The sequence below is a fragment of the Scleropages formosus genome, chromosome 7 (assembly GCF_900964775.1).
Source record: "Scleropages formosus chromosome 7, fSclFor1.1, whole genome shotgun sequence".
Lineage (NCBI taxonomy): Eukaryota > Metazoa > Chordata > Actinopteri > Osteoglossiformes > Osteoglossidae > Scleropages > Scleropages formosus.
The window spans coordinates 14,246,824-14,269,948 of NC_041812.1; the positions used below are offsets into that span (position 1 = coordinate 14,246,824).

Genomic DNA, 23,125 nt, shown 5'->3' on the forward strand with positions numbered 1-23,125 from the left:
AAGTCTAATGAGATTATTAGGGTCAGCAACCCTGTAAAAAAAACTCTTTTACCGGAGAAGTGGAAGGGTGTCCAAACTTTTGCATATGCCACAATTACTATTATCTTTGTTCTGTGTTTGAAAGTTCATGAAATAAAAAAGTAACTGTGCAATAATATTTGCAGATATGTTGTTTTTAACAAACTGTTTCCTGCAGCAGTTTTTACTTCTTTTCACTTGAAAAATTAACTAAATATGTAATTTGATCAGGGCTGCCCAAACTTTTGCATAAAACTGCAAATAGAAGAACAGAAATTCTTACAGTGATAGTTCTTGGTACTTATTTAAAGTGCTTTATTTATATTCCGAAGAAATGAGCTATCGTTGTGCAAACATGGGCAGTGCTAGGTGTTGGTTTTTCCTCATTTAAAAGAAATTCTGGGCTGAAGTAAGCTTCAGTGTGATAGTTGTACTCAGCAGTATTTATGGAATTTAAATAAAACTGAAAACATACTGACCAGCTACTGATATTCTGTAGAAAATGGCACACTTTAAGATCATTTGGTCGCGCAATTTATGTATAAACATCCAGGTAATACTGGCAATATTCCTGTTTGCAGTTTTTCTGTGGAACCATTCTCAAAATTCATGCCATGAAAATGAGCAGCCTTTAAGACTAGACCATTTGCTGGATACCAACAGAAGAGATCTACTTGCTTGTTCTGCTATATTTCGAGGAGATACGGCAGGTGTGGAAGAGACTGATCTGATCCAACTTTTGGCAGCGAAGAAAAGGGATACTTTCTTGACTGAGGCGTTTTACCTGAACCTGACACAAGACTGTTCTGCTTATGTGAAAAACAGAGGATTTCTCACTGTCACTTTGAGTGAGGAGGAGAAACACTTTCCCATTGCTTATTCCATGGTGATCCACGAGAAAATTGAAATGTTCGAGAGGCTGCTGCGTGCTGTTTATGTGCCACACAATGTGTACTGTGTTCATGTGGATCAAAAATCATCTGAGGACTTCAAGAATGCTGTGAGGGCCATTGTGTCCTGCTTTCCCAATGTGTTTGTGGCAAGCAGACTGGAAAATGTGGTGTACGCATCCTGGTCAAGGGTACAGGCTGACCTAAACTGCATGGAGGACTTGCTGAAATCTCCCGTTCAGTGGAAGTACCTGCTGAACACCTGTGGAACCGACTTTCCTATCAAAACAAATGCCGAAATAGTCCAAAATCTCAGGTTGCTCAATGGGAAAAACAGCATGGAATCTGAGGAGACATCTGAGCACAAAAAAGACCGTTGGCGATACCACTACAATATCACAAACACTGTGGCAAGGACCAGCATTAAGAAGAGTCCCCCACCAATCAGCACACCCATGTTCTCAGGCAATGCTTACTTTGTGGTGACACGGGAATTTGTGAGACATATTTTTGAAAGCAAGGAGGTCTTGAATTTGCTTGAATGGGCAAAGGACACCTATAGTCCTGATGAATTCATCTGGGCTACCCTGTTTCGGATGCCAGCGATGCCTGGATCCTATCCGCCTAACAGCAAATTCCAACAGTCAGATATGAATGCATTGGCTCGACTGGTGAAGTGGAGTTATCTGGAAGGGGATGTGAGGAGGGGAGCCCCGTATCCCCCGTGTACTGGAGTTCACCAGAGAGCTGTTTGTATCTTTGGCGCCGGGGACTTGCACTGGATGATTCGTCAGCACCACCTTTTCGCAAATAAGTTTGATCCTCAGGTTGATGACGTTGCCATCAGATGCCTAGAAACATATCTTCGTTACAAAGCAATCCATGGAAAAATTGGTTAAATACCACTGGGTGCAAACACACATTAAGGACATCTTTGAATGTTTATGTGTGAGTATGAATGCATCTCTGTATTCTTAGTTATTTTTAAAATATGTATTTTGAGTTTTGTCTTTGGAAACTCTGTAGATCTTTTTGGAAAGTCTTTCTGGAAATTATGTTCCTGTATTTTTATACATTACAAAAAATTGTTTATTCTAAAAGTTATGAATATCATATGCTTGAATCATACTTGGAGTGGTTTGTGTGCCAACATATATATTATATATATATATATACTGTAGGTTTGTATATAACACAATGGTGTTGAATGTAAGAGAAAAATGGGAGGGAATGAAAAGGTGTTACAACACATGGATAAAGGTGTGATTTTTGTGATTCACTTGCTCTAATACTGGTTTATGCACATTTTTGACAACTAAAACGGCCTTGTACCTGTTTTTACTGTTTGGCAATCTGTTCATTTCCGAGATGCTTATCCTAGTTGTGGTTGCTCTGACAACCTGTTGTTGGTGCAAGACCCACAAAACAAAGAAAAACAGCAATCCTCTTCACAATTTGTATTATTTTACAACTAAATTATTAATACTGTACCTGAAGCACAACCCCTATATGCTGGTTTCTGTTCCAACATTTTTAGATCAAATATATTAATTATTCTAATGATATATAAAAAATTCAAATGCAAATGTAAATTACATTATAAATTATATATGTAAATGTATGTAGTCGCATTTGTAAAGACAGGGAGTTTGTCCACTGGTTGTGTTGTGCCACACCTACTGATGTCTCCAAAGGTATTTATTAATTTCCAAATTATGTTTTTGTAATTATACCTAACTTAGGACAATTATAAATGTCTTTTAAGACCACATTTTTTATACTCTTTCTTCAGATATTAATGAAAATAACTTGTTTAATCTGTACAACACTTTTGCAGCTTTATGTGCAATTTTGTTTTGCAAATAAGTTTGTCGAGTCAGTAGCTAATTGCAACACAGGGCGCCCTGTGTTGCCGGGTTAGGCTCCAGCTCGCCTTGACCTCGCACGGGATAAGTGGTTGTAGACAGTGTGACAGTAACTAATTGGATTGAAACACACACCACTAGATTTCTCCAGGACCAAGAATCAGGACATTTATTGGTAAAAATAGCAGGACATGAACTTTGCAATACATATATCATATCACAAGTAAATGAGTAAAACTAAAAGTTATTAACAATGAGAAGAAACCCTTAAATAATCACAAAACAGGATTTAATTGTTGGAAGTATACAAAGATAAATATTAAATTTATTTAACATGATAAAACCTATTAAACAAATGCCAAATGTACATGTTTCCTCTTAAAAATGAACTTATAATTATTTTACTTTGTTTTGGAAATGGTTATGTAACAAAACAATGGAGTACAATAGTCACATTGCTCCACCTAGTGAAATTTAGCAAGAAGAAGGCACAACCATGGCACACAAGAGCCCTGCTTCACAGGGAAATCTCCCCAGTGCCCTCACCATAACAAGTCATGAATAGCAAAGCAAGCTGCTCCTAATATAGTGGACCATTAATGTTCATATATAGCACAATGGTGGAGAATGTAAGCGAAAAATAGGAGGGAATGAAAAGGTGTTACAACACATGGTTCACGCCGGTATGTTTTTTGTGACTCACTGGCTGTAATACTGGTTTATGCACATTTGTTGACAATTAAAAAGGCCTTGTACCTTTTTTTGCTGTTTGTGTCACGTCCACGTCCGCACCACAGTCAACAGCACCTGACACCAATCAAGCACCTGACTGAACACTCACTCTTAAAAGACCTTCCTCAGCTCCCGTACACTCGTGGAATCTTGTCTGAGACAACTGTCCTGCTTCCTGCTTCCGACCATTCGCTTTGTCCCCTGACCACATCCTTGGATCCTAGCTCACACTCCAACCGCCGATCAGCTGACCTTTCGCTTCGTCCCCAGACAATGTCCTTGGATCCTAGCTCTCACTCTGACCGCCAATTGACCGACCCTTCGCCTGTCCCCGACAACGAGAATTCGCCTGACCCCTTGATTCCTGATGAACGATCCTGCACTTGGGTCCAGCCATCCCGGCGTCCTCGGTTCCGTGTGACAGTTTGACGATCCGTCCATTTTCAAGATGCTTATCCTAGTTATGGTTGCTCTGGCAATTAGCCAAGTAGGACAAAAATAGTCTCCAACCTCTCCAGCGAGATCATCAAATACCCTGGACAGACCAGACATACAAAGCATAAATTTCCCATGGAAGCTTGAGATGTGTGATCACTCAACTCACCTCTCACAATCCACAGAAATCTAGATGCCCTCAAGAGAGCCTCTATATCTGAGCTGATGGGCTTCATCCTCTATTAGATATGATATCCTCCATACTATAGACACACACACACTGACTGAAACTGCTTGTCCCGAGCAGGGTTATGGTGAGCTGGAGCCTAACCCGGCAACAGAGGGCGCAAGGCTGGAGGAGGAGGGGACACACCCAGGATGGGATGCCAGTCCGTCGCAAGGCACCCCAAACGGGACTTGAACCCCAGACCCACCAGAGAGCAGGCACAGGCCAAACCTGCTGTGCCACCATGCCCCCCCCCCACTATAGACCCTGGACAGGTTATTCCCTGCAAAGATTCTGCAGTCTACCTCAATGGACATACACAGTAGGGTTTAATGAATAAAGTTATTTAATTCAGCAGAAAAACTGTCATCCATAAAAACATATCAGTCTTTCCTCTGCACGAACACACACGCTGGCTGAAGCCGCTTGTCCCAAGCGGGGTTGCAGCAAGCTGGACCCTAACCCAGCAGCACAGGGTGCAGCGGGAGAGGACACATCCAAGATGGGACGCCAGTCCGTCACAAGACACCCCAAGCAGGACTTGAAGTCCAGACCCACTAGAGTGCAGGATCCAGCTACGCACGCTGAGCCACCATATCCCCTTGTATACACATGTGACATTTGTAATTCACCAACAAAATCACATAAGAAGAAAGCTCATGCCATGAAATGAAATAAAGTCAAATTTGCACAAATAGTATGAATGATTTCAAACCATCATTTTTCAAAGATACATCATTTCAATAAAACACAATGGGTAGACAAAAAGCTCATTAAACTCTACCGCTAATGGCCATTCTATGTATCAAAACAAACCTTAATCTTTCAGTTCCACACATAACTAAAAGCAAATACTTTTCAAATAGCAGCCTCTGGTAAGGGTATCTATATTCAAATTTCAGCATCTCTAAAACACAAACTAGTTTTGTTTAGAGTTTGATAAAACTTCAGTGTTGCCATGTCACCTCAGTGAACATGTGACATCACCCCAAGGGATAGTCATGTCCTGACATCACCGTCCATTTACGAACCCCTTTATAAGAAGGGATTTGAGGGTTATCATGATGTCGAGAAGCCAACAACGTTCTGCAAACTCCATCACTCTAGATATGGATCTTTGCACCTCTACTGTGGGGCACATATGCATCTCACCCAGTCTTCATGAAAATAACAAAGCAGTAAGGCTTTATTCCAAGGAGATATTGTTACAGTCCCATATATGGTCACACGCTGGAATAGATTTGTTAATAATACTGTATCCCCTCCAAAAAGGCATGGGCTCTACTTCTGAGGTTTTTTTCACAAATATATTGAGAAAGGTTTCCTAGAGATTAATTCAGACTTTTACCAAGTAAACACTTTTTTTGGAGACTGAAGAAAGACATTGGAACCAGGTTCTCATGTTGTGAAGTTCCACCAGAAACAGCTCTTCACCTCTTCTGGTTCTGTAGCCACACACAGAAGTGTTGGTCAGATTGTCTTAACTCAGTAGGAACCTGCTTTTCTTTTGATTTCTCTTTTACCTTTAAACATGTATGGCTTGATGTGTATGACCATAAATTTACTATATAGTAAGGTGGGCCACTGGAGAAGAGGATCTCTCAGCAGGCAGCAGACAGCTCAGAACCACTCCTGGCCAGCACCCCCGCCAAGGGGAGTGACAGCATTTGACCAGGACGCCTAAGATGAGGTGGAAACGGACGACGAAGAAACGAGCCAGTTTGTCACCATAAACTGGTGTCCCACATCAGACCCGATGATACAGCTTATTTCCTTCCTGGTAGGCATGGGGCTGATGAGATCCACCACTAGGATGCAGGAGATGCCAGGGGTCCCCACAAATGGAAACCAGATTCAGATCATGGGAGCATCGGGGATTACCCAGAACCTCAAAGAAACTGATCCGCTGCTGGTGAGAATGACAAAAAACATTGTGGTAACTAACCACTTTTTTCTTCTCAGTGGACACTCCCCGGTGAATCTACTGGGTCGGGACCTGCTTGCAAAGCTGGGGGTGACTGTCTCCATAACCAAGGAAGGCACAGATGTTACATTCCCAGTGTTGGGACTGTTCTCATGACAGATGCTGTCGCATTACACTGCTTGGTTGCTGGACGATGACACACTGTTGCGAAGTAAAGTTCCTCCCAGTCAGACACCACACCCACACGGTTGCACTGCACGGCACACTTCTTTGCCGAGGAAACTGCAGAGGATCAACAAGAACAATGAGAGTTTATGGCAAACAAATTGGAGGAAAAGACAATCATTGTGTCTGATCTCTTCACAGCAAAGGACCGTGCTGCAACATCTGTTGTCCTGACTCCAGCCCAAAGTAGGTGGTACAAGGGGGATTCAGTTCCACATGTCTCCTTGGGAAAGACAGGAAATGTAGAGTGGAAGGACTTAGGGCCATGGGTCCAATTGTGGTGTGAAAGGAAAGATTGGATTTGGGTGGAAGAGAATAGATGGGTTTCACAGGATGGGGAAGTCCAGAAGTATAAGGTTCAGACTGAAGCCAGAGTAAGCAGGACAGTAATGGGATTCGAGGAAGCTGGGGAAGGCTTAGGGAATGCTGTGAAGGTGAGCCTGGATGGTTGAAAGATATCCCAGATGTCGTATGGTTGCAAGGGAAAAATGACTACGGGAAAATAAAGACCGCAGCTCTACTAGCAGTACATCCAAAGTCCAGTTTCCGACGGCACAGGGCATGATATCCCTTGTCAAAAGAAGCAGAAGAAGGTATTGCGCTGGTGCACAAAGACGTAGTAAAAAGGGAGGCTGTAAGGGAGATAGATTATTCTCCTGTAAATTTGCCCATTCTACCAGTTAGAAAGGCAGATGAGTCCTGGAGGTTTGTGCAGGACCTAAGGTGGCTGAATGATGGAATATGCCCACGGACACCCATTGTTCCAAACCTTGCTACTATTCTGTCCTCCACTCCTCATAATGTTAATTGGTTATCTGTTGTAGATCTAGCAAATGCCTTTTCTCAATTCCAGTGCACCCGGACTCATGATACTAGTTTGCTTTTACTTTCAAGGGGAAGTGCTGGACATGGACAGTGATACTGCAAGGGTACACCAAAGCGCCCATCATGTATGTTCAAGAGTTGTCAGGTTTGTCGCACCCTGTGAAAGTGTATTGGTGCAGTATGCTAATGATCTTCTTTTGTGTTCAGAAACCAAGCTAGCCTGTGAAACAGATACTTGAGCGCTCCTAGTCTATTTATCTGAAAATGGCTGCAAAGCTTCCAGGAAAAACTTGCAATTGGTTTAACAACGGGTGGATTATCTAGGATATGTCCAGACCCCATCGGGTCGTTCTTTAGGGACCAAACGAATACAATCAATATTGGATATACCAAAACCCATAACCAAATCACAGATGCTGTCTGTCCTGTGCACGATTGGATATTGACGCCCATGGATCCAGGACTACGCACAAAGAGCTCAACCGCTTCTTAATATGATGCATGATAATAAAGCCTTTCCTTGACAGATGGACTGACGTGGACAGGTGAAGGAGAAGCTGCTCTGAATGACTTGAAGCGGGCCCTACCAGCTGCCCCTGTGCTGGGAATTCCAGATTACACCAAACCGTTTGTGGTGTTCATGGACGAAAAGTAAGGGTTCATGTCTGCTGTATTGACCCTGAGCCATGGGGGACAACAGCGTCCTGTTGCATGCTATTCCAAACGGTTGGATGTGGTCACATCCACATTCCCTGCGCATTTGAGAGCTGTGACATCTACAGTAGAGGCAGTGTTGTCCTGTGCAGACTTGGTGGAGATGCATGAGGTGGTGGTCAAGGTGCCCCACGCAGAACACATGATTCTCACTTAGGCACGAACCACTCAGCTCACTCCGGCATGAGTGGTTTATTACCGGAATGTTCTATTAGCCCTTGCACATGTGTCTTTAGAGAGGTGTTCAACACTAAACCCCACTCCACTGCTGCCTACTGCAAAAGATGGCGAAGGGCACAGTTGCCTGGAGGTGCTGGAAGTGGAAACTAAGGCACGACTAGATTTAAAAGACATCTCATTGAAGGATGGTGTGGAAATGTTTTTGGGACTGGTCAGCTGGGAGACAGGGGAAAGGGGAAAAGACCTTTTGAAGTTATTCCTACCTATTCTTTCTCTCGGATGTGTTTTTCTTTTACTGTTATGCTGTATAATGTGCATGAAACCTATGAGTACATGAATTGCTCCATCAATCATGCCTGTAAACACCAGGGTAGAGGATGACGTGGAGTCCCTGTTGAGTAACTGGGACAAGAAGGATGATGATTTTCTGAGAGCATTTCATGCTCAAAGGGGGGGGAGTGAAGTGTTCAAATTTATTAGTCATAGAAATTGTTTAGCATAGTAACTGGTAATATTTCTTTGTGATGTGTATTAAGGCTGTCCACTGCGCTATGAAATGGAAAATCACTGTGAAATAGACTGTAACAACCACTTGGCAAAAATGACCTGATAAAGGTCAGAATGTGGTCCTGCTTGTTTTCCAACATGTTATGACAGCAAGATGTTCTTGCCTTACCTGGAAACAAGGACGAATTGAAAAAAACAGGAATGTTCTGTCTTGGCTGTTGCCTGATGTGCGAACATTTTGTGTTAAGTGGCAGAAGGATTCCTGTGGTTGATCGGTTCGCCGGGGAGAGAGAAATTTCTTCCGCGCCAGATACGGATATCTTATAGAAAATGGCACACTTTAAGATCATTTGGTCGCGCAGTTTATGTATAAACATCCAGGTAATACTGGCAATATTCCTGTTTGCAGTTTTTCTGTGGAACCATTCTCAAAATTCATGCCATGAAAATGAGCAGCCTTTAAGACTAGACCATTTGCTGGATACCAACAGAAGAGATCTACTTGCTTGTTCTGCTATATTTCGAGGAGATACGGCAGGTGTGGAAGAGACTGATCTGATCCAACTTTTGGCAGCGAAGAAAAGGGATACTTTCTTGACTGAGGCGTTTTACCTGAACCTGACACAAGACTGTTCTGCTTATGTGAAAAACAGAGGATTTCTCACCGTCACTTTGAGTGAGGAGGAGAAACACTTTCCCATTGCTTATTCCATGGTGATCCACGAGAAAATTGAAATGTTCGAGAGGCTGCTGCGTGCTGTTTATGTGCCACACAATGTGTACTGTGTTCATGCGGATCAAAAATCATCTGAGGACTTCAAGAATGCTGTGAGGGCCATTGTGTCCTGCTTTCCCAATGTGTTTGTGGCAAGCAGACTGGAAAATGTGGTGTACGCATCCTGGTCAAGGGTACAGGCTGACCTAAACTGCATGGAGGACTTGCTGAAATCTCCCGTTCAGTGGAAGTACCTGCTGAACACCTGTGGAACCGACTTTCCTATCAAAACAAATGCCGAAATAGTCCAAAATCTCAGGTTGCTCAATGGGAAAAACAGCATGGAATCTGAGGAGACATCTGAGCACAAAAAAGACCGTTGGCGATACCACTACAATATCACAAACACTGTGGCAAGGACCAGCATTAAGAAGAGTCCCCCACCAATCAGCACACCCATGTTCTCAGGCAATGCTTACTTTGTGGTGACACGGGAATTTGTGAGACATATTTTTGAAAGCAAGGAGGTCTTGAATTTGCTTGAATGGGCAAAGGACACCTATAGTCCTGATGAATTCATCTGGGCTACCCTGTTTCGGATGCCAGCGATGCCTGGATCCTATCCGCCTAACAGCAAATTCCAACAGTCAGATATGAATGCATTGGCTCGACTGGTGAAGTGGAGTTATCTGGAAGGGGATGTGAGGAGGGGAGCCCCGTATCCCCCGTGTACTGGAGTTCACCAGAGAGCTGTTTGTATCTTTGGCGCCGGGGACTTGCACTGGATGATTCGTCAGCACCACCTTTTCGCAAATAAGTTTGATCTTCAGGTTGATGACGTTGCCATCAGATGCCTAGAAACATATCTTCGTTACAAAGCAATCCATGGAAAAATTGGTTAAATACCACTGGGTGCAAACACACATTAAGGACATCTTTGAATGTTTATGTGTGAGTATGAATGCATCTCTGTATTCTTAGTTATTTTTAAAATATGTATTTTGAGTTTTGTCTTTGGAAACTCTGTAGATCTTTTTGGAAAGTCTTTCTGGAAATTATGTTCCTGTATTTTTATACATTACAAAAAATTGTTTATTCTAAAAGTTATGAATATCATATGCTTGAATCATACTTGGAGTGGTTTGTGTGCCAACATTTATATTATATATATATATATACTGTAGGTTTGTATATAACACAATGGTGTTGAATGTAAGAGAAAAATGGGAGGGAATGAAAAGGTGTTACAACACATGGTTAAAGGTGTGATTTTTGTGATTCACTTGCTCTAATACTGGTTTATGCACATGTTTGACAACTAAAACGGCCTTGTACCTGTTTTTACTGTTTGGCAATCTATTCATTTTCGAAATGTTTATCCTAGTTGTGATTGCTCTGGCAACTGGCCAAGTACAACAAACCATGCTTTAGACAAAAAGAGTCTCCAACCTCTCCAGCGAGATCATCAAATACCCTGGACAGACTAGACATGTAAAGCATAAATTTGTAATTCACCAACATAATCACATAAGAAGAAAGATCATCCCATAAAATGAAATAAAGGAAAATTTCCACAAATGGTATGGATGATTTCAAACCATCATTTTTCAGATATATCATTTCAATAAAACACAATGGGTAGACAAAAAGCTCATTAAATATATTAATTAAATATATTAATGATCTTTTTGTCTACCCATTGTGTTTTATTGAAATGATCTATCTTTGAAAAATGTATAATATGTAATTTATGTGTAAAATATAAATGTATTGATGAAATGAATGTATGGATGAATGTATATTAATGAATGAATGAATTAATATTATAATGAATGAATGAATTAATATTATAATGAATGAATGAATTAATGAATGAATATTAATGAACGAAAGGGAGGCGTGGTGGCGCAGTGGGTTGGACCGGGTCCTGCTCTCCGGTGGGTCTGGGGTTCGAGTCCTGCTTGGGGTGCCTTGCGATGGACTGGCATCCCGTCCTGGGTGTGTCCCCTCCCCCTCCGGCCTTACGCCCTGTGTTACCGGGTAGGCTCCGGTTCCCCGTGACCCCATATGGGACAAGCGGTTCTGAAAATGTGTGTGTGTGTGTATTAATGAACGAAAGGGAGGCGTGGTGGCGCAGTGGGTTGGACCGGGTCCTGCTCTCCGGTGGGTCTGGGGTTCGAGTCCTGCTTGGGGTGCCTTGCGACGGACTGGCGTCCCATCCTGGGTGTGTCCCCTCCCCCTCCAGCCTTACGCCCCTGAGTTGCCGGGTTAGGCTCCGGTTCCCCGTGACCCCGTATAGGACAAGCGGTTCAGAAAGTGTGTGTGTGTGTGTGTGTGTGTGTGTGTGTGTGTGTGTGTGTGTGTGTGTGTGTGTGTGTGTATATATATATATATTAATGGCCATTCTATATATCAGCATAGTGAGTAGCACTGCTGTCTCATAATGCCTGGGTGATGTGAGAATGTAGGTTCAATCCCCCTTCAGTCTGTGTGGAGTGTGTATGTTCTCCCTGTGTCTGCATGGGTTTTCTCTGGGTGCTCCAGTTTCCTCCCACAGTCCAAAGACTTGCTGTTCAGGTTCACCCATAGTGTGTGAGTGATATGTGTTTCAGTGATGTATGGATGAGTGATGCAGTGTAAGTCACCTTGGTGAATAAGGTGTGTGGGCTGATAACACTAGAGGTGGAGGGGTTTGAGTGCCTGAATGATCTCAGGAGCTATGTTGCCTGGGGCTATATGCCCCTGGTAGGGTCTCCCAAGGCAAACAGGTCCTGGGTGACAGATGAGACAAAGCGCGGTTCAAAAATCCCCTTATGACTATTAAATCAAGGATCTTGTTCACCCTGCCCGGTATGGGGTCACCGGGGCCCCACCCTGGAGCCAGGCCTGGGGGGGGGGCTCGCATGCAAGCGCCTGGTGGCCAGGTCTATGCCCACGGGGCCTGGCCGGGCTTAGCCCGAAGCCAAGACGTGCAGCCACTCTTCGGTGGGCTCACCACCTGCCGGAGAGGACATAAGGGGCCGGTGCGTTGTGATTTGGGCGGTGGTCGGGGCCGAGTGCCCGGTCGACCCAAACCTCGGACGCCAACTCTGGTTTTTGGGACTTGGAATGTCACCTCACTGGCGGGGAAGGAGCCTGAGCTAGTGCTGGAGGTTGAGAGATACCGTCTAGATACAGTTGGGCTCACTTCCACTCACAGCTTGGGTTCTGGAACCACTCTTCTCGACCAAGGGTGGACTCTCCACTATTCTGGCATTGCCCAGGGTGAGAGGCGGCGGGCTGGTGTGGGCTTATTAATAGCCCCCCAGCTCAGCCGCCATGTGTTGGAGTCTACCCCGGTGAATGAGAGGGTCGTCTCCCTACGCCTTCGGGTCAGGGAACGGTCTCTCACAGTCGTTTGTGCTTATGCGCCTAGCAGCAGTGTAGAGTACCCGGCCTTTTTAGAGTCCTTGGGGGGCGTGCTGGAAAGCGATCCCACTGGGGACTCTGTCGTTCTACTGGGGGACTTTAACGCCCACGTGGGCAGCGACAGTGACACCTGGAGGGGCGTGATTGGGAGGAACGGCCTCCCTGATATGAACCCGAGCGGTGAGTTGTTATTGGATTTCTGTGCTAGTCACGGTTTGTCCATAACGAACACCATGTTCATGCATAAAGGTGTCCATCAGTGCACTTGGCACCAGGACACCCTAGGTCGGAGGTCGATGATCGACTTTGTAGTCGTTTCTTCTGATCTTCGGCCATATGTCTTGGACACTCGGGTGAAGAGAGGGGCTGAGCTGTCAACTGATCACCACCTGGTGGGGAGTTGGATTCGATGGCAGGGGAAAAAGCTGGATAGACCTGGTAGGCCCAAACGCATAGTGAGGGTCTGTTGGGAACGTTTGGCGGAGGCCCCTGTCAGAGAGGTCTTCAACTCCCACCTCCGACAGAGCTTCAACCAGGTCCCGAGGGAGACTGGGGACATTGAGTCCGAATGGACTATGTTCCGCGCCTCCATTGTCGGGGCGGCGGTTCGGAGTTGCGGCCATAAAGTCTCCGGTGCCCGTCGCAGCGGCAATCCCTGAACACGGTGGTGGACACCGGAGGTAAGGGATGCCGTCAAGCTGAAGAAGGAATTCTATCGGGCCTGGCTGGCTCATAGGACTCCTGAAGCAGCTGACGGGTACTGGCGGGCCAGACGGAGCGCGGCTCTGGCAGTTGCCGCGGCAAAAACTCGGGCCTGGGAGGAGTTCGGTGAGGCCATGGAGGAAGACTTTCGGTCGGCCTCAAAGAGATTCTGGCAAACCGTCCGGCGACTCAGAAGGGGGAAACAGTGTTTGGCCAACACTGTTTACAGTGGAAGTAGTGCGCTGCTGACCTCAAATGAGGATGTCCTCAGGCGGTGGAAGGAGTACTTTGAGGATCTCCTCAATCCCTCCGACACGCCTTCCGTAGAGGAAGCTGAGGCCGGGGACTCGGAGGGGGACTCGTCCATTACCCTGGCTGAAGTTGCTGAGGTAGTCAAAAAACTCCTCGGTGGCAAGGCTCCAGGGGTGGATGAGATCCTCCCCGAGTTTCTCAAGTCTCTGGATGTTGTGGGGCTGTCTTGGCTGACACGCCTCTGCAGCATCGCGTGGAGTTCGGGGACGGTGCCTCTGGACTGGCAGACCAGGGTGGTGGTCCCTCTTTTTAAGAAGGGGGACCGGAGATTGTGTTCCAACTATAGGGGGATCACACTTCTTAGCCTCCCTGGGAAAGTCTATGCCCGAGTACTGGAGAGGAGAATCCGACCGATAGTCGAACCTCGGATCCAGGAGGAGCAATGCGGTTTTCGCTCTGGCCGTGGAACACTGGACCAGCTCTATACCCTCACTAGGGTGTTGGAGGGTTCATGGGAGTTTGCCCAACCAGTCCATCTGTGTTTTGTGGACCTGGAGAAGGCATTCGACCATGTCCCTCGTGGCATCCTGTGGGGGGTACTTCGGGATTATGGGGTTCAGGGCTCGTTGCTACGGGCTGTTTGTTCCCTGTATGACCGGAGCAGGAGCTTGGTTCGCATTGCCGGCAGTAAGTCAGACCTGCTCCCGGTGCATGTTGGACTCCGCCAGGGCTGCCCTTTGTCACCGATTCTGTTCATTATCTTTATGGACAGAATTTCTAGGCGCAGTCAGGGAACGGAGGGTGTCTGTTTTGGTGGCCGCAGAATCTCGTCTCTGCTTTTTGCGGACGATGTGGTCCTGTTGGCTTCATCGAATTAAGACTTACAGCGTGCACTGGAGAGGTTTGCAGCCGAGTGCGAAGCGGCGGGGATGAGAATCAGCACTTCCAAATCCGAGACCATGGTTCTCAGTCGGAAAAAGGTGGATTGCCCCCTCCGGGTTAGGGGGGAGCTCCTCCCTCAAGTGGAGGAGTTTAAGTATCTCGGGGTCTTGTTCACGAGTGAGAGAAAAATGGAGCGGCAGGTTGACAGACGGATCGGTGCGGCGTCCGCAGTAATGCGGTCGTTGTACCGGTCTGTTGTGGTTAAGAAGGAGCTGAGTCGTAAGGTCGAAGCTCTCAATTTACCGGTCAATCTACGTTCCTACCCTCACCTATGGTCATGAACTCTGGATCATGACCGAAAGAATGAGATCGCGGATACAAGCGGCAGAAATGAGTTTCCTCCGCAGGTAGAGATAGGGTGAGGAGCTCAGTCACCCAGGAGGAGCTCGGAGTAGAGCTGCTGCTCCTCCGCATCGAGAGGAGCCAGTTGAGGTGGCTCGGGCATCTGTTCCGGATGCCTCCTGGGACGCCTCCCTGGGGAGGTGTTCCGGGCATGTCCCACTGGGAGGAGGCCTCGGGGCAGACCCAGGACACGTTGGAGAGACTACGTCTCCCGGCTGGCCTGGGAACGCCTTGGGGTTCCCCCAGAGGAGCTGGAGGAGGTTTGCGAGGAGAGGGAAGTCTGGGGGGCTCTGCTTAGACTACTGCCCCCGCGACCCGGTCCCGGATAAGCAGAGGAAGATGGATGGATGGATGGCTGGTAACACTACATAGAGTTCATTGGAAGATGCTTTGGAGAAAAGCATTACTAAATGAATTTAACAAAACAGACTTTAATCTTTCAGTTCCACACAAAACTAAAAGCAAATACTTTTCCAAATAGCAGTTTCTGGTGAGAGCATCTATTTATATTTAAGCATCTCCAGAACACAAACTAGTGTTGTTCAGAGTTTGATTAAACTTCAGTGTTGCCATGTCCCCTCAGTGAACATCTGACATCACCCCAAGGGATATTTGTAGGAGAAATGAGAGGAAAACCAGCTTCCACTATATTTGAAAGTCCTAGCAGAACTGTTGGGCATATCAACAGAACTAAAATACATATATTTCTAAAGGACCTTCACAAAATATGCACCTTAATGTCTTTTTTACGTCTTGGATGAAGCACTTGGGCAAACGTTGTTAATTTATATATGAGACTACGTTCTCGTACTTATTATTAGTCCAAATAAATTTTATGGGTAACTTCCACACCTTTATCGGTAAATGTATTCCAGTACGGGACCACATATGCTATAACACTGTAACAATATTCCAATATTCCCTAATCACGCTGTAATTTCTGCGAAAACTGAGTGAGAAACAGACCCACTCTTTTCCCTGTATCATTCAGTACAACACAGTATTACGTCATTACGTCGGTGTGCTCAGGGCTTCACGACTATTGACCAATCACAGACCAGTTTGATGGGAGCGAAGACCCGGAAGCGTTCGTCTCGGTGGTCACATGACACACTGCAAGCTCATTGTTCTCTAGTTCAAAGGTTACGGGTGTCAGAGGAGCGCGCGGGAATTTCGTCTTTTCCTGGGCGCAGTAGTAAAGGCTCTTTTTTTTTTTTTTTTTTTCCTCCTATGTTGTGTTGCGCAGCAGTTTAATCAGGAGGAAAATGTCAGCTGAGATAAAAGTTAATGCCCACGCGTTTATGAGTTTTCTGAGGTGGGTCGTTGACGTTTTTTTTGACGTGTACTAAGTAAAAATATATACTAAAACAAATGCAGCCTTCTTTGTCACGCTGTAACTTGCACGTTGAGGCAAACTGAGTTTTGTTCTGGTAACTGTCGGGGTTAGGTCAACTGTGGTCACTCACTGCTCAAACAATTAGTGAGTGGCGGTGACACACACACACACACACACACATCATGATGGAATCCTGTTAGTGATCTTCTGAGTTTTTCCATGACTTCTCTTATGTTCTGCTGGCAACATTATTTCTAACATCATGTTAAAATGTTGACTCGCTTAGGCACTGCCAAGATGAAGGCAGCTCCGAGATATACCAGGTACGAGTGCAGCATATCCGCTGTTCACATTTCAATTTCACTTTATTCATTTATACATTGTTTGTGTTTCGCTGGCAGCAGTGCTAAGATTTACTGAGAAACAGCTTAAAATCAATTTGCTTTCTTTCATCTTTGTTCCAAGAGAGAGATTCAAATCAGAGTGGTCCATGGGCTGAATATACCTCTACAAAACATCAGAATGCCAGTTTTTGTGTGTGAGAAAGTGGTGAGTTACACTGGTGTTTCTTGTATCATTTGCTGTTTCTGAGTGCGGTGAAGTTGAGTTGTGTGTGAGAAGTGTGTCAATCTTCCAAAGGCTTTTCCATGTCAGACTGATGACACCACTGAGGTCTCCGAGTCTGAGGAGCAAACTGAACCCTTGGAAGAATTATGTACCCGTGGTTTGACCATCATGAAAGCGAGGTGACTGGTAAACTTTCTGTTTAAATTTTGTGATCTTAATTTTGTTATAAAAACAAATCACAGTTAACGTTTGTTTTGCAGGCAGCTGCTGTCTCTATTTGTGATTTCGCAGAACCCTGCCATTTCTCAAGGGGTTAAACCAGTCCTGCACCCTCTGTGGGTGCGCTGTGACATGTTAGACTCTGAGGTTACCATCTGGCTGGGTGCAGAGGCTATTCACAATGGCAGCAAGGTCACTGCAGTCAAGTTGCATAGTATCACCTGTAAAGGTAATGCCATCTGGAATCTTAATAGCACAGTTTTATTAGTTATGCAGAGCCAAGATTAACTAAAAAATGTATTTCTTTTTTGTCTCTTTCAATGCATTTTTCTTGCAGGTCCATCTACAGCGAAATGTCCATTTGTCAGGTTAGATGAACTGAAACAACTACACAGCGAGAGGCACCATTCATGTATGGTAAGTAGGCACTCCTTACGCTTGCTTAGTGTAATTAATAAAACATAAAAATCTGAGAGTAACTTCAGGCTTGAAGGCTGATTAGTTCCTGCTTTCATGATCAGTGATGTGTCGGTTGCCTTTCTTTCTCAGATGGTGACGAGGGGATTTGCTAAGTACAACCTTTTTGGGTCCACGGTAGTTGAGAACACAGTGATTGAGTCGCAGAGCAGCGTGACGGTGGACTTCAGATGGAACAATGTCAAGAGCATCCTGCAGACTCCACCACTGTCCTCTACTGCTACACTGGTGAGTAGCAATGACATACAAATGTACTTTCTGCCGTCTTTGGACACTAAAACATGGTGTCATTCCCTGAAAGTGGATTTTCTGTCTGAAAGTATTTTTGTAAGTTTTTCAGTATTTATTAAATGCTTAATATTTTGGTTTTCTCTTATAAAGTTAAAACCTTTTTTTAATGACTGTTGAAGTTTGCAGATTTTGTTACAGTTATGTCTTCTTTCACAGAACATAAAGGTGGCCAGTGGAGACATAAGAAGCCCCTTGTACCAGTTTTACAAGGAGCTGGAATTCGTCCAAGTATGTTAACAATTACTAAAATACATATGTACGCTGGCTTCTCCACTTACAAACACATTTGGTCCCAGGAATCCAAAGTTGCTTTAACCACAGATCACAATCAATGAAATATAGATATAAATAACAATAATATTAGGGGGTTAGGTTCTGTAAAAATCTGAAACAATAACAGTAAAATGCATAAGATACCCTTAACACTTCCGTCCTTCCATTATCAATTATCTGCTGTTCAGTAGTCTGCTGTATTCCAAGAATGATAGAAGACCGTAAACTCTGGATGTGATGCTACTACATTGCAGTGAAATACTTTTATTGCTTTTAGTAAACACTTTCCTGAAACACCTACTCAATACTGATTGACTGATTCATCCTGTAAACATGTAACATCTGCTTTGCAATTATTGATCACCAACACTAGTGGCTGCCTAGACCCATATTCTGTTTTTATTCCGTCTTAGTGTGTTTTACTCCCAACTAACACCTGGACACAAAAATGCAGGTGGCTTTCACTGCAGGACAGATGGACATTCATGAAAAATGTTGAAACTAACAGGAAAATATGTCTTTTGAAACCTAAATATTCATAAGTGTATTACTTTACAAAAGCCAACTAATCTAATGTAATCTTGATTTTTTTTTTGGTACAATTTCTTAATCCAGTACTCTGAGTTTGTGTTCTACCAGAGATAGAGGTTTTGTATGCTGATGTTTCTTATTGCAGATTTTAGCAGATGGTCTGAGAACAGGAGTCACAGAGTGGGTGGAGCCATTGGAGGCCACTTCAGCTGTGGAGCTCACTAGAGCACTCATAGAAGGTGAGATGAGCTTGCTTTTTCAAATTAAAGAGTGATCATGCTTTAGACCTGACTGGATTTTATTTTTCTTTTCAGATCTGCAGGATAAAGCAAAGACTATGGAGAATAAAGCTATAAATGCCAGTGAGGTATAGATATTTACCTGGACTTTTTGTTTTCAGTTGCTTTATTGTCTTTACTGATACTTGTGTTTACCAGATGCAGAAGTCGAGAAATGAGCAATCAGTAGAAAACACCATGTTTAATACACTTCTCACACAACGAGGAGACTTGGATTTTGTGGAACAGTTATGGGTGAAAATGAGGAGGAGTAAGTATGTGTTTTATAATTGAGGGCAGAATGTACCTTTACAGAATGCTTTACTGTTGCCTACAAAAACACCTGCTGGATGTTGATTGATTTTCTTTTGGTTAAAATGATTATTTTCTCTGCTTTATAGGTGTGACTTCATATCAAGACATTGTAGATTGTTTACAGTTGGTTATAAAAGCATTGAAATATGGTGATATCAAACCATGGGTATGTACGTATACATTTATCTTCATTTAGTACACGCCTTTCTCAAAAATGACTTCCATTACCGGTGCTTAGTGACGAAAAAGTTATGACAGACTGAATAACAAAGCATAATCAAATTTCACCTTATAGCAGTGGAATACAAGGCAAAAAATTAATTACTGTGTCAAAGACTCTAGTTAACCATAGAGTGGAATACTGTGGTAAATACGATATGACAAATTACATCTAGGTTGAACATCTGCACAAATTAAACCATGACCTAGTATTTTCACAATAGACATCTAGTTGGTACTGTTCAAAAAGTTCATTTTTGATTCCAGAAGTATAACCAATGTTAACTGCAATGGCTCTGTTTTCAGTCTTTGCTGGAAGCTGGAGAGAGATTGCACTTACTACTCCAGTTAGGACCATCACTCACCATTGCAAAATCAGATTTAAAAAAAAAATGTCAAGAGTCCTCTTTATGTCAGCAATGGCATAGTGACCTTCAGGATGTATATAGTAAAACTGTACACTCTAGGTATAATGGGCTGAGTCAGTTGACAGGGGTCTGAATACTTTCACAAGCCACTCTGGCTCTGCATGTGATAGATTAAGCATGATGATCAAAAAAAAAAAAAAAATTCCCCTCTGGTCTTTTTGAGGAAACTAATGAATTCAGGGAAGTCAAAGCAACAGCTTCATACAAAATCATCATTTTAGATGTTGAGAGCCTTGTGCTTTGTGTTTTTGACAGTCATCTTCTCTCAGATCCACAGAGACAGCAGTAGCTCTCTCAGCAAGCTGGTGCTGCAGTCATATAGTGCACAGCTGGAGCCTGTGTCCCTCACAGGTTTGGTACCGGTCCACATGCTGCTGGAGATGGGCCTGGACAAGATGCGCAAGGACTATATCAACTATCTTATCAGTAATTTGATTCTCTTAAATGTTTTCCTTCTCTTAGGAGAACTACACTTGCATTTTGCATTTATTCATTTAGCACATACTTTTCTCCAAAGTTATAGACAGTGCTTCTAGTATTTATGAAGGTTGATTGAAAAGCTGTGAGACTATACCATTATTCCTCATCTGTAAATTTCTCAGGGATGGGAGACCTTTTTCTTGAAGTTATCTAAATTATCTTCCTTTACACACTATACACTTCTGGCAGTGCTCCAAAACCTTCACAGCAGCAATTTTTTTTGGCCATTGTCTTTAAGATAGCAGCCACTTTTTTTTTTCTTTCTTTAAATTTCTACCACTTCATCAGGCCAGTAACAGTGGCACTTGGCTTCCTAGATTGACTGTCAATACTTACTTTTGTGTTACCATCATTGAAATCCTTCCAGCACTTGAATAGTATTGCCCTGGTCGTTCTCTGTTTCATATGCGTAACACAAACCTCCTGCAGATTCCATGGCAAAATAAGGGCTCTGCTATTAAGTATGACAACTCAGGAAACAAGCAGAACACGTTTCTGCTACCAGTGTACAGTCACGAGGCTTTATCCTTATCTCCCCCACCACTGTGCACATAGAAAACGTGTAGTACTCTCAGTCCCGAAACTTTTCCATCAGCGCTTGTAGTTGACACCTTTATCTAAGTGTTACTCAAGTAAGGCGCCCTAAATAAAGGTGTCGGCTAAACACTTACTAATCATTGTATGTGGCTTTGGAGAAAAGCATTTGCTAAAGGAATAACAAATGGAGTATGAACGAGATAAAACTGGAAACTTTATGTTGTGAATGACATGGCAAATACATTTTTGTCTTTTAGGTCAAGAACTAGCAACACTGAAAGGCTTGGTGAGATTCTTCATGTCTACACTTGTTTGCAACATACATGTGCTGTATTTGACAGAAAATAATTCTTATAAGACGTCATGTTCTGAAATACCTCATCACTCATAAGCAACATAGTATAAATGTTTATTCTCAGTGCACAACCTTTGAGTAATTTCATATTTTGGGATAATGAGGAATTTTACTTAAATGCTGGCTGAAGGGGGCAGTTATTCTAAGTGTATTCTCAGGTGCGTGAAACATCAAAACTTTCTTCTTTTACTAACTTTGAGTCAGGTGTATTAAAACTAATTTTCTGTTTATGTAGATACAATCTGCAAGTTTAGCTGCTGATTCAATATTAATTCGTACTTCACTCAGAAGTATTTACGAGAGAATGAATATTAAAGTCTGCAAGAGGAATACAATATCAAAGCTGTCGTATGTCATTTAGACAGCAAACAAATGCCTTGTTGCTTATTGCTTATTGCTTTATATACCTGTTTCACTTTTTTGCCCCTCCAGTTCATCATTTCCAATAACTCAGTTCTTTTGTGTTCCTTTCAAACTATTACAGCCACACCACCCCTAAAGGGGTGAACACTGGCACCTGTAATACGTGCATTTTGAGCCACCTGCCACCCCCTCTGTTTTGCTGCAGAGCTACTATATCAACACAGAGGTGGACCTGCAGGAGCAAGTGGTACGTGTGAGGAAATTGCACCATTTGCTAGAGATGGTGGTGACCTGCAGCACATTCCTTGGGCTGACTTACGAGCATCTCTTTGTTCTGACACAGTGAGTGCTTTATTGGTTACAATTGCCTGAGCCCATCTTCTGTCATCTAAGTATAAGGACTATGCTGCTTAAGGTAAATATTTGCCTTAAGTAATGGGCTTGCTAGGTGGTGGTGGTGGATTCCCCCCCCCGCAGAAGCTCTGACTGTCTTACAGTAACCTGTTTTCGTGGAAATTTTTTGTTCTTGTTTTCCCAGGTCTTGTTTGCAGTACTATGAGGTGAATCCGTACAACGAAGACCACAACTTCCAGCTGCAAATCAGACCTGCAGTGATCAGTAGCTTGTGTCAGAGGTGAGGCCACAGGACAGCTGTGTGTGTTAATGACCCACCTGATGACTGGGGGATTTCTGGACATTACTCCTGAAGTATTGTTCTACATATTGCTCAATTTGCCAAGCTGTACAACATTATGGAATTGCTATTAGGTAAGGGAGCACAGTAAGTATCACAAACAGGTGATATGGATCAGGTTCTCACCTGTCAGTTGTGTACTGTGTATATTTTGTACCACTCTAGGGAGAATCTCCTCACCTGGGGAGTTGAAGTGTCAAGTGGCCAGGGCTCTAGAGAGGTCAAGACTTCCTTGCAACTCACTGACAGATCACCTGTAGAACACCTGCCTTCTGATATTACAGGTAAATTCAGGGGTCTTTGTTTTACCCCATATGGTAAAAACTAAGTGTTGCATTACTAGTTTAAGTAGCAGATGCCTTTTTGTATGCAAACTTGTGAATTTTTTTTTTTTGTAGAGTTCCCCTTTGAAACAACTGTCAATGGTGAATGTGAAGAGCAAGCCTATTTTGTGACCACAGCTAGCTGCAGCCTTCTCAGTTTTGTATGAATTTATAGAGGTCAGTTAACTATAGCATTGTATTCTTATGAAAAAAAACTTCATGTTAATTTTACTCTAATGTACCCATTGCCAATTAAGTCCTACACTGCCTGGAAATTGAAGAATTTACACCTCAGCCCAGTAAACATAACACCTTGACCAAAAAGCAGTTATTCCAGTTAACTGAAATTGTTTCTTCTGTAAATGATAAACTTGTATAAGCATTTGAACACTACTATAGCAGTAACAACTTGGTTATTTTGGGCAGTAAACTCTGTAAGCAGATCAACACATGCTTAAACATGTTTTCAGGGTGACATCTTACACAAAAAAAAAAAAAAAAAAAAAAAAAGCAATATCAAAACAGTTCATTCTGAAT

General features: G+C 43.5%; 3 protein-coding genes across 3 annotated transcripts; all 3 read left to right on the forward strand.

The window, feature by feature from the left end:
• Positions 1-520: 520 nt before the first annotated feature.
• On the forward strand, positions 521-2,958 carry LOC108926031 (beta-1,3-galactosyl-O-glycosyl-glycoprotein beta-1,6-N-acetylglucosaminyltransferase 3-like). The gene has a single exon (XM_018738496.2). It carries the CDS (start codon positions 521-523, stop codon positions 1,805-1,807), a length of 1,287 nt encoding a protein of 428 aa, XP_018594012.2. The 3' UTR covers positions 1,808-2,958.
• A 5,792-nt stretch (positions 2,959-8,750) lies between these two features.
• On the forward strand, positions 8,751-10,834 carry LOC114910969 (beta-1,3-galactosyl-O-glycosyl-glycoprotein beta-1,6-N-acetylglucosaminyltransferase 3-like). The gene has a single exon (XM_029253675.1). It carries the CDS (start codon positions 8,872-8,874, stop codon positions 10,156-10,158), a length of 1,287 nt encoding a protein of 428 aa, XP_029109508.1. The 5' UTR covers positions 8,751-8,871; the 3' UTR covers positions 10,159-10,834.
• Positions 10,835-16,023: 5,189 nt separating this feature from the next.
• On the forward strand, positions 16,024-23,088 carry zwilch (zwilch kinetochore protein). The gene is made up of 18 exons (XM_018739300.2): positions 16,024-16,217; positions 16,525-16,561; positions 16,704-16,787; positions 16,878-16,984; positions 17,066-17,253; positions 17,362-17,441; positions 17,574-17,729; positions 17,949-18,020; positions 18,742-18,835; positions 18,911-18,963; positions 19,034-19,145; positions 19,276-19,355; positions 20,106-20,262; positions 21,111-21,139; positions 21,777-21,913; positions 22,110-22,205; positions 22,431-22,549; positions 22,664-23,088. The coding sequence occupies exons 1-18, from the start codon at positions 16,168-16,170 to the stop codon at positions 22,753-22,755; spliced, it is 1,743 nt and encodes a 580-aa protein (XP_018594816.1). The 5' UTR covers positions 16,024-16,167; the 3' UTR covers positions 22,756-23,088.
• Positions 23,089-23,125: the final 37 nt, after the last annotated feature.

Excerpts from the sequence above, each read along its gene's own strand:
- LOC108926031 (XM_018738496.2), top strand. The coding sequence starts at position 521 with ATGGCACACTTTAAGATCATTTGGTCGCGCAATTTATGTATAAACATC.
- LOC114910969 (XM_029253675.1), top strand. The coding sequence starts at position 8,872 with ATGGCACACTTTAAGATCATTTGGTCGCGCAGTTTATGTATAAACATC.
- zwilch (XM_018739300.2), top strand. The coding sequence starts at position 16,168 with ATGTCAGCTGAGATAAAAGTTAATGCCCACGCGTTTATGAGTTTTCTG. Across the intron at positions 18,836-18,910 it reads CACTAGAGCACTCATAGAAG|ATCTGCAGGATAAAGCAAAG; the intron begins GTGAGATGAGCT and ends TTTTCTTTTCAG. Across the intron at positions 21,914-22,109 it reads CATCTCTTTGTTCTGACACA|GTCTTGTTTGCAGTACTATG; the intron begins GTGAGTGCTTTA and ends TTGTTTTCCCAG.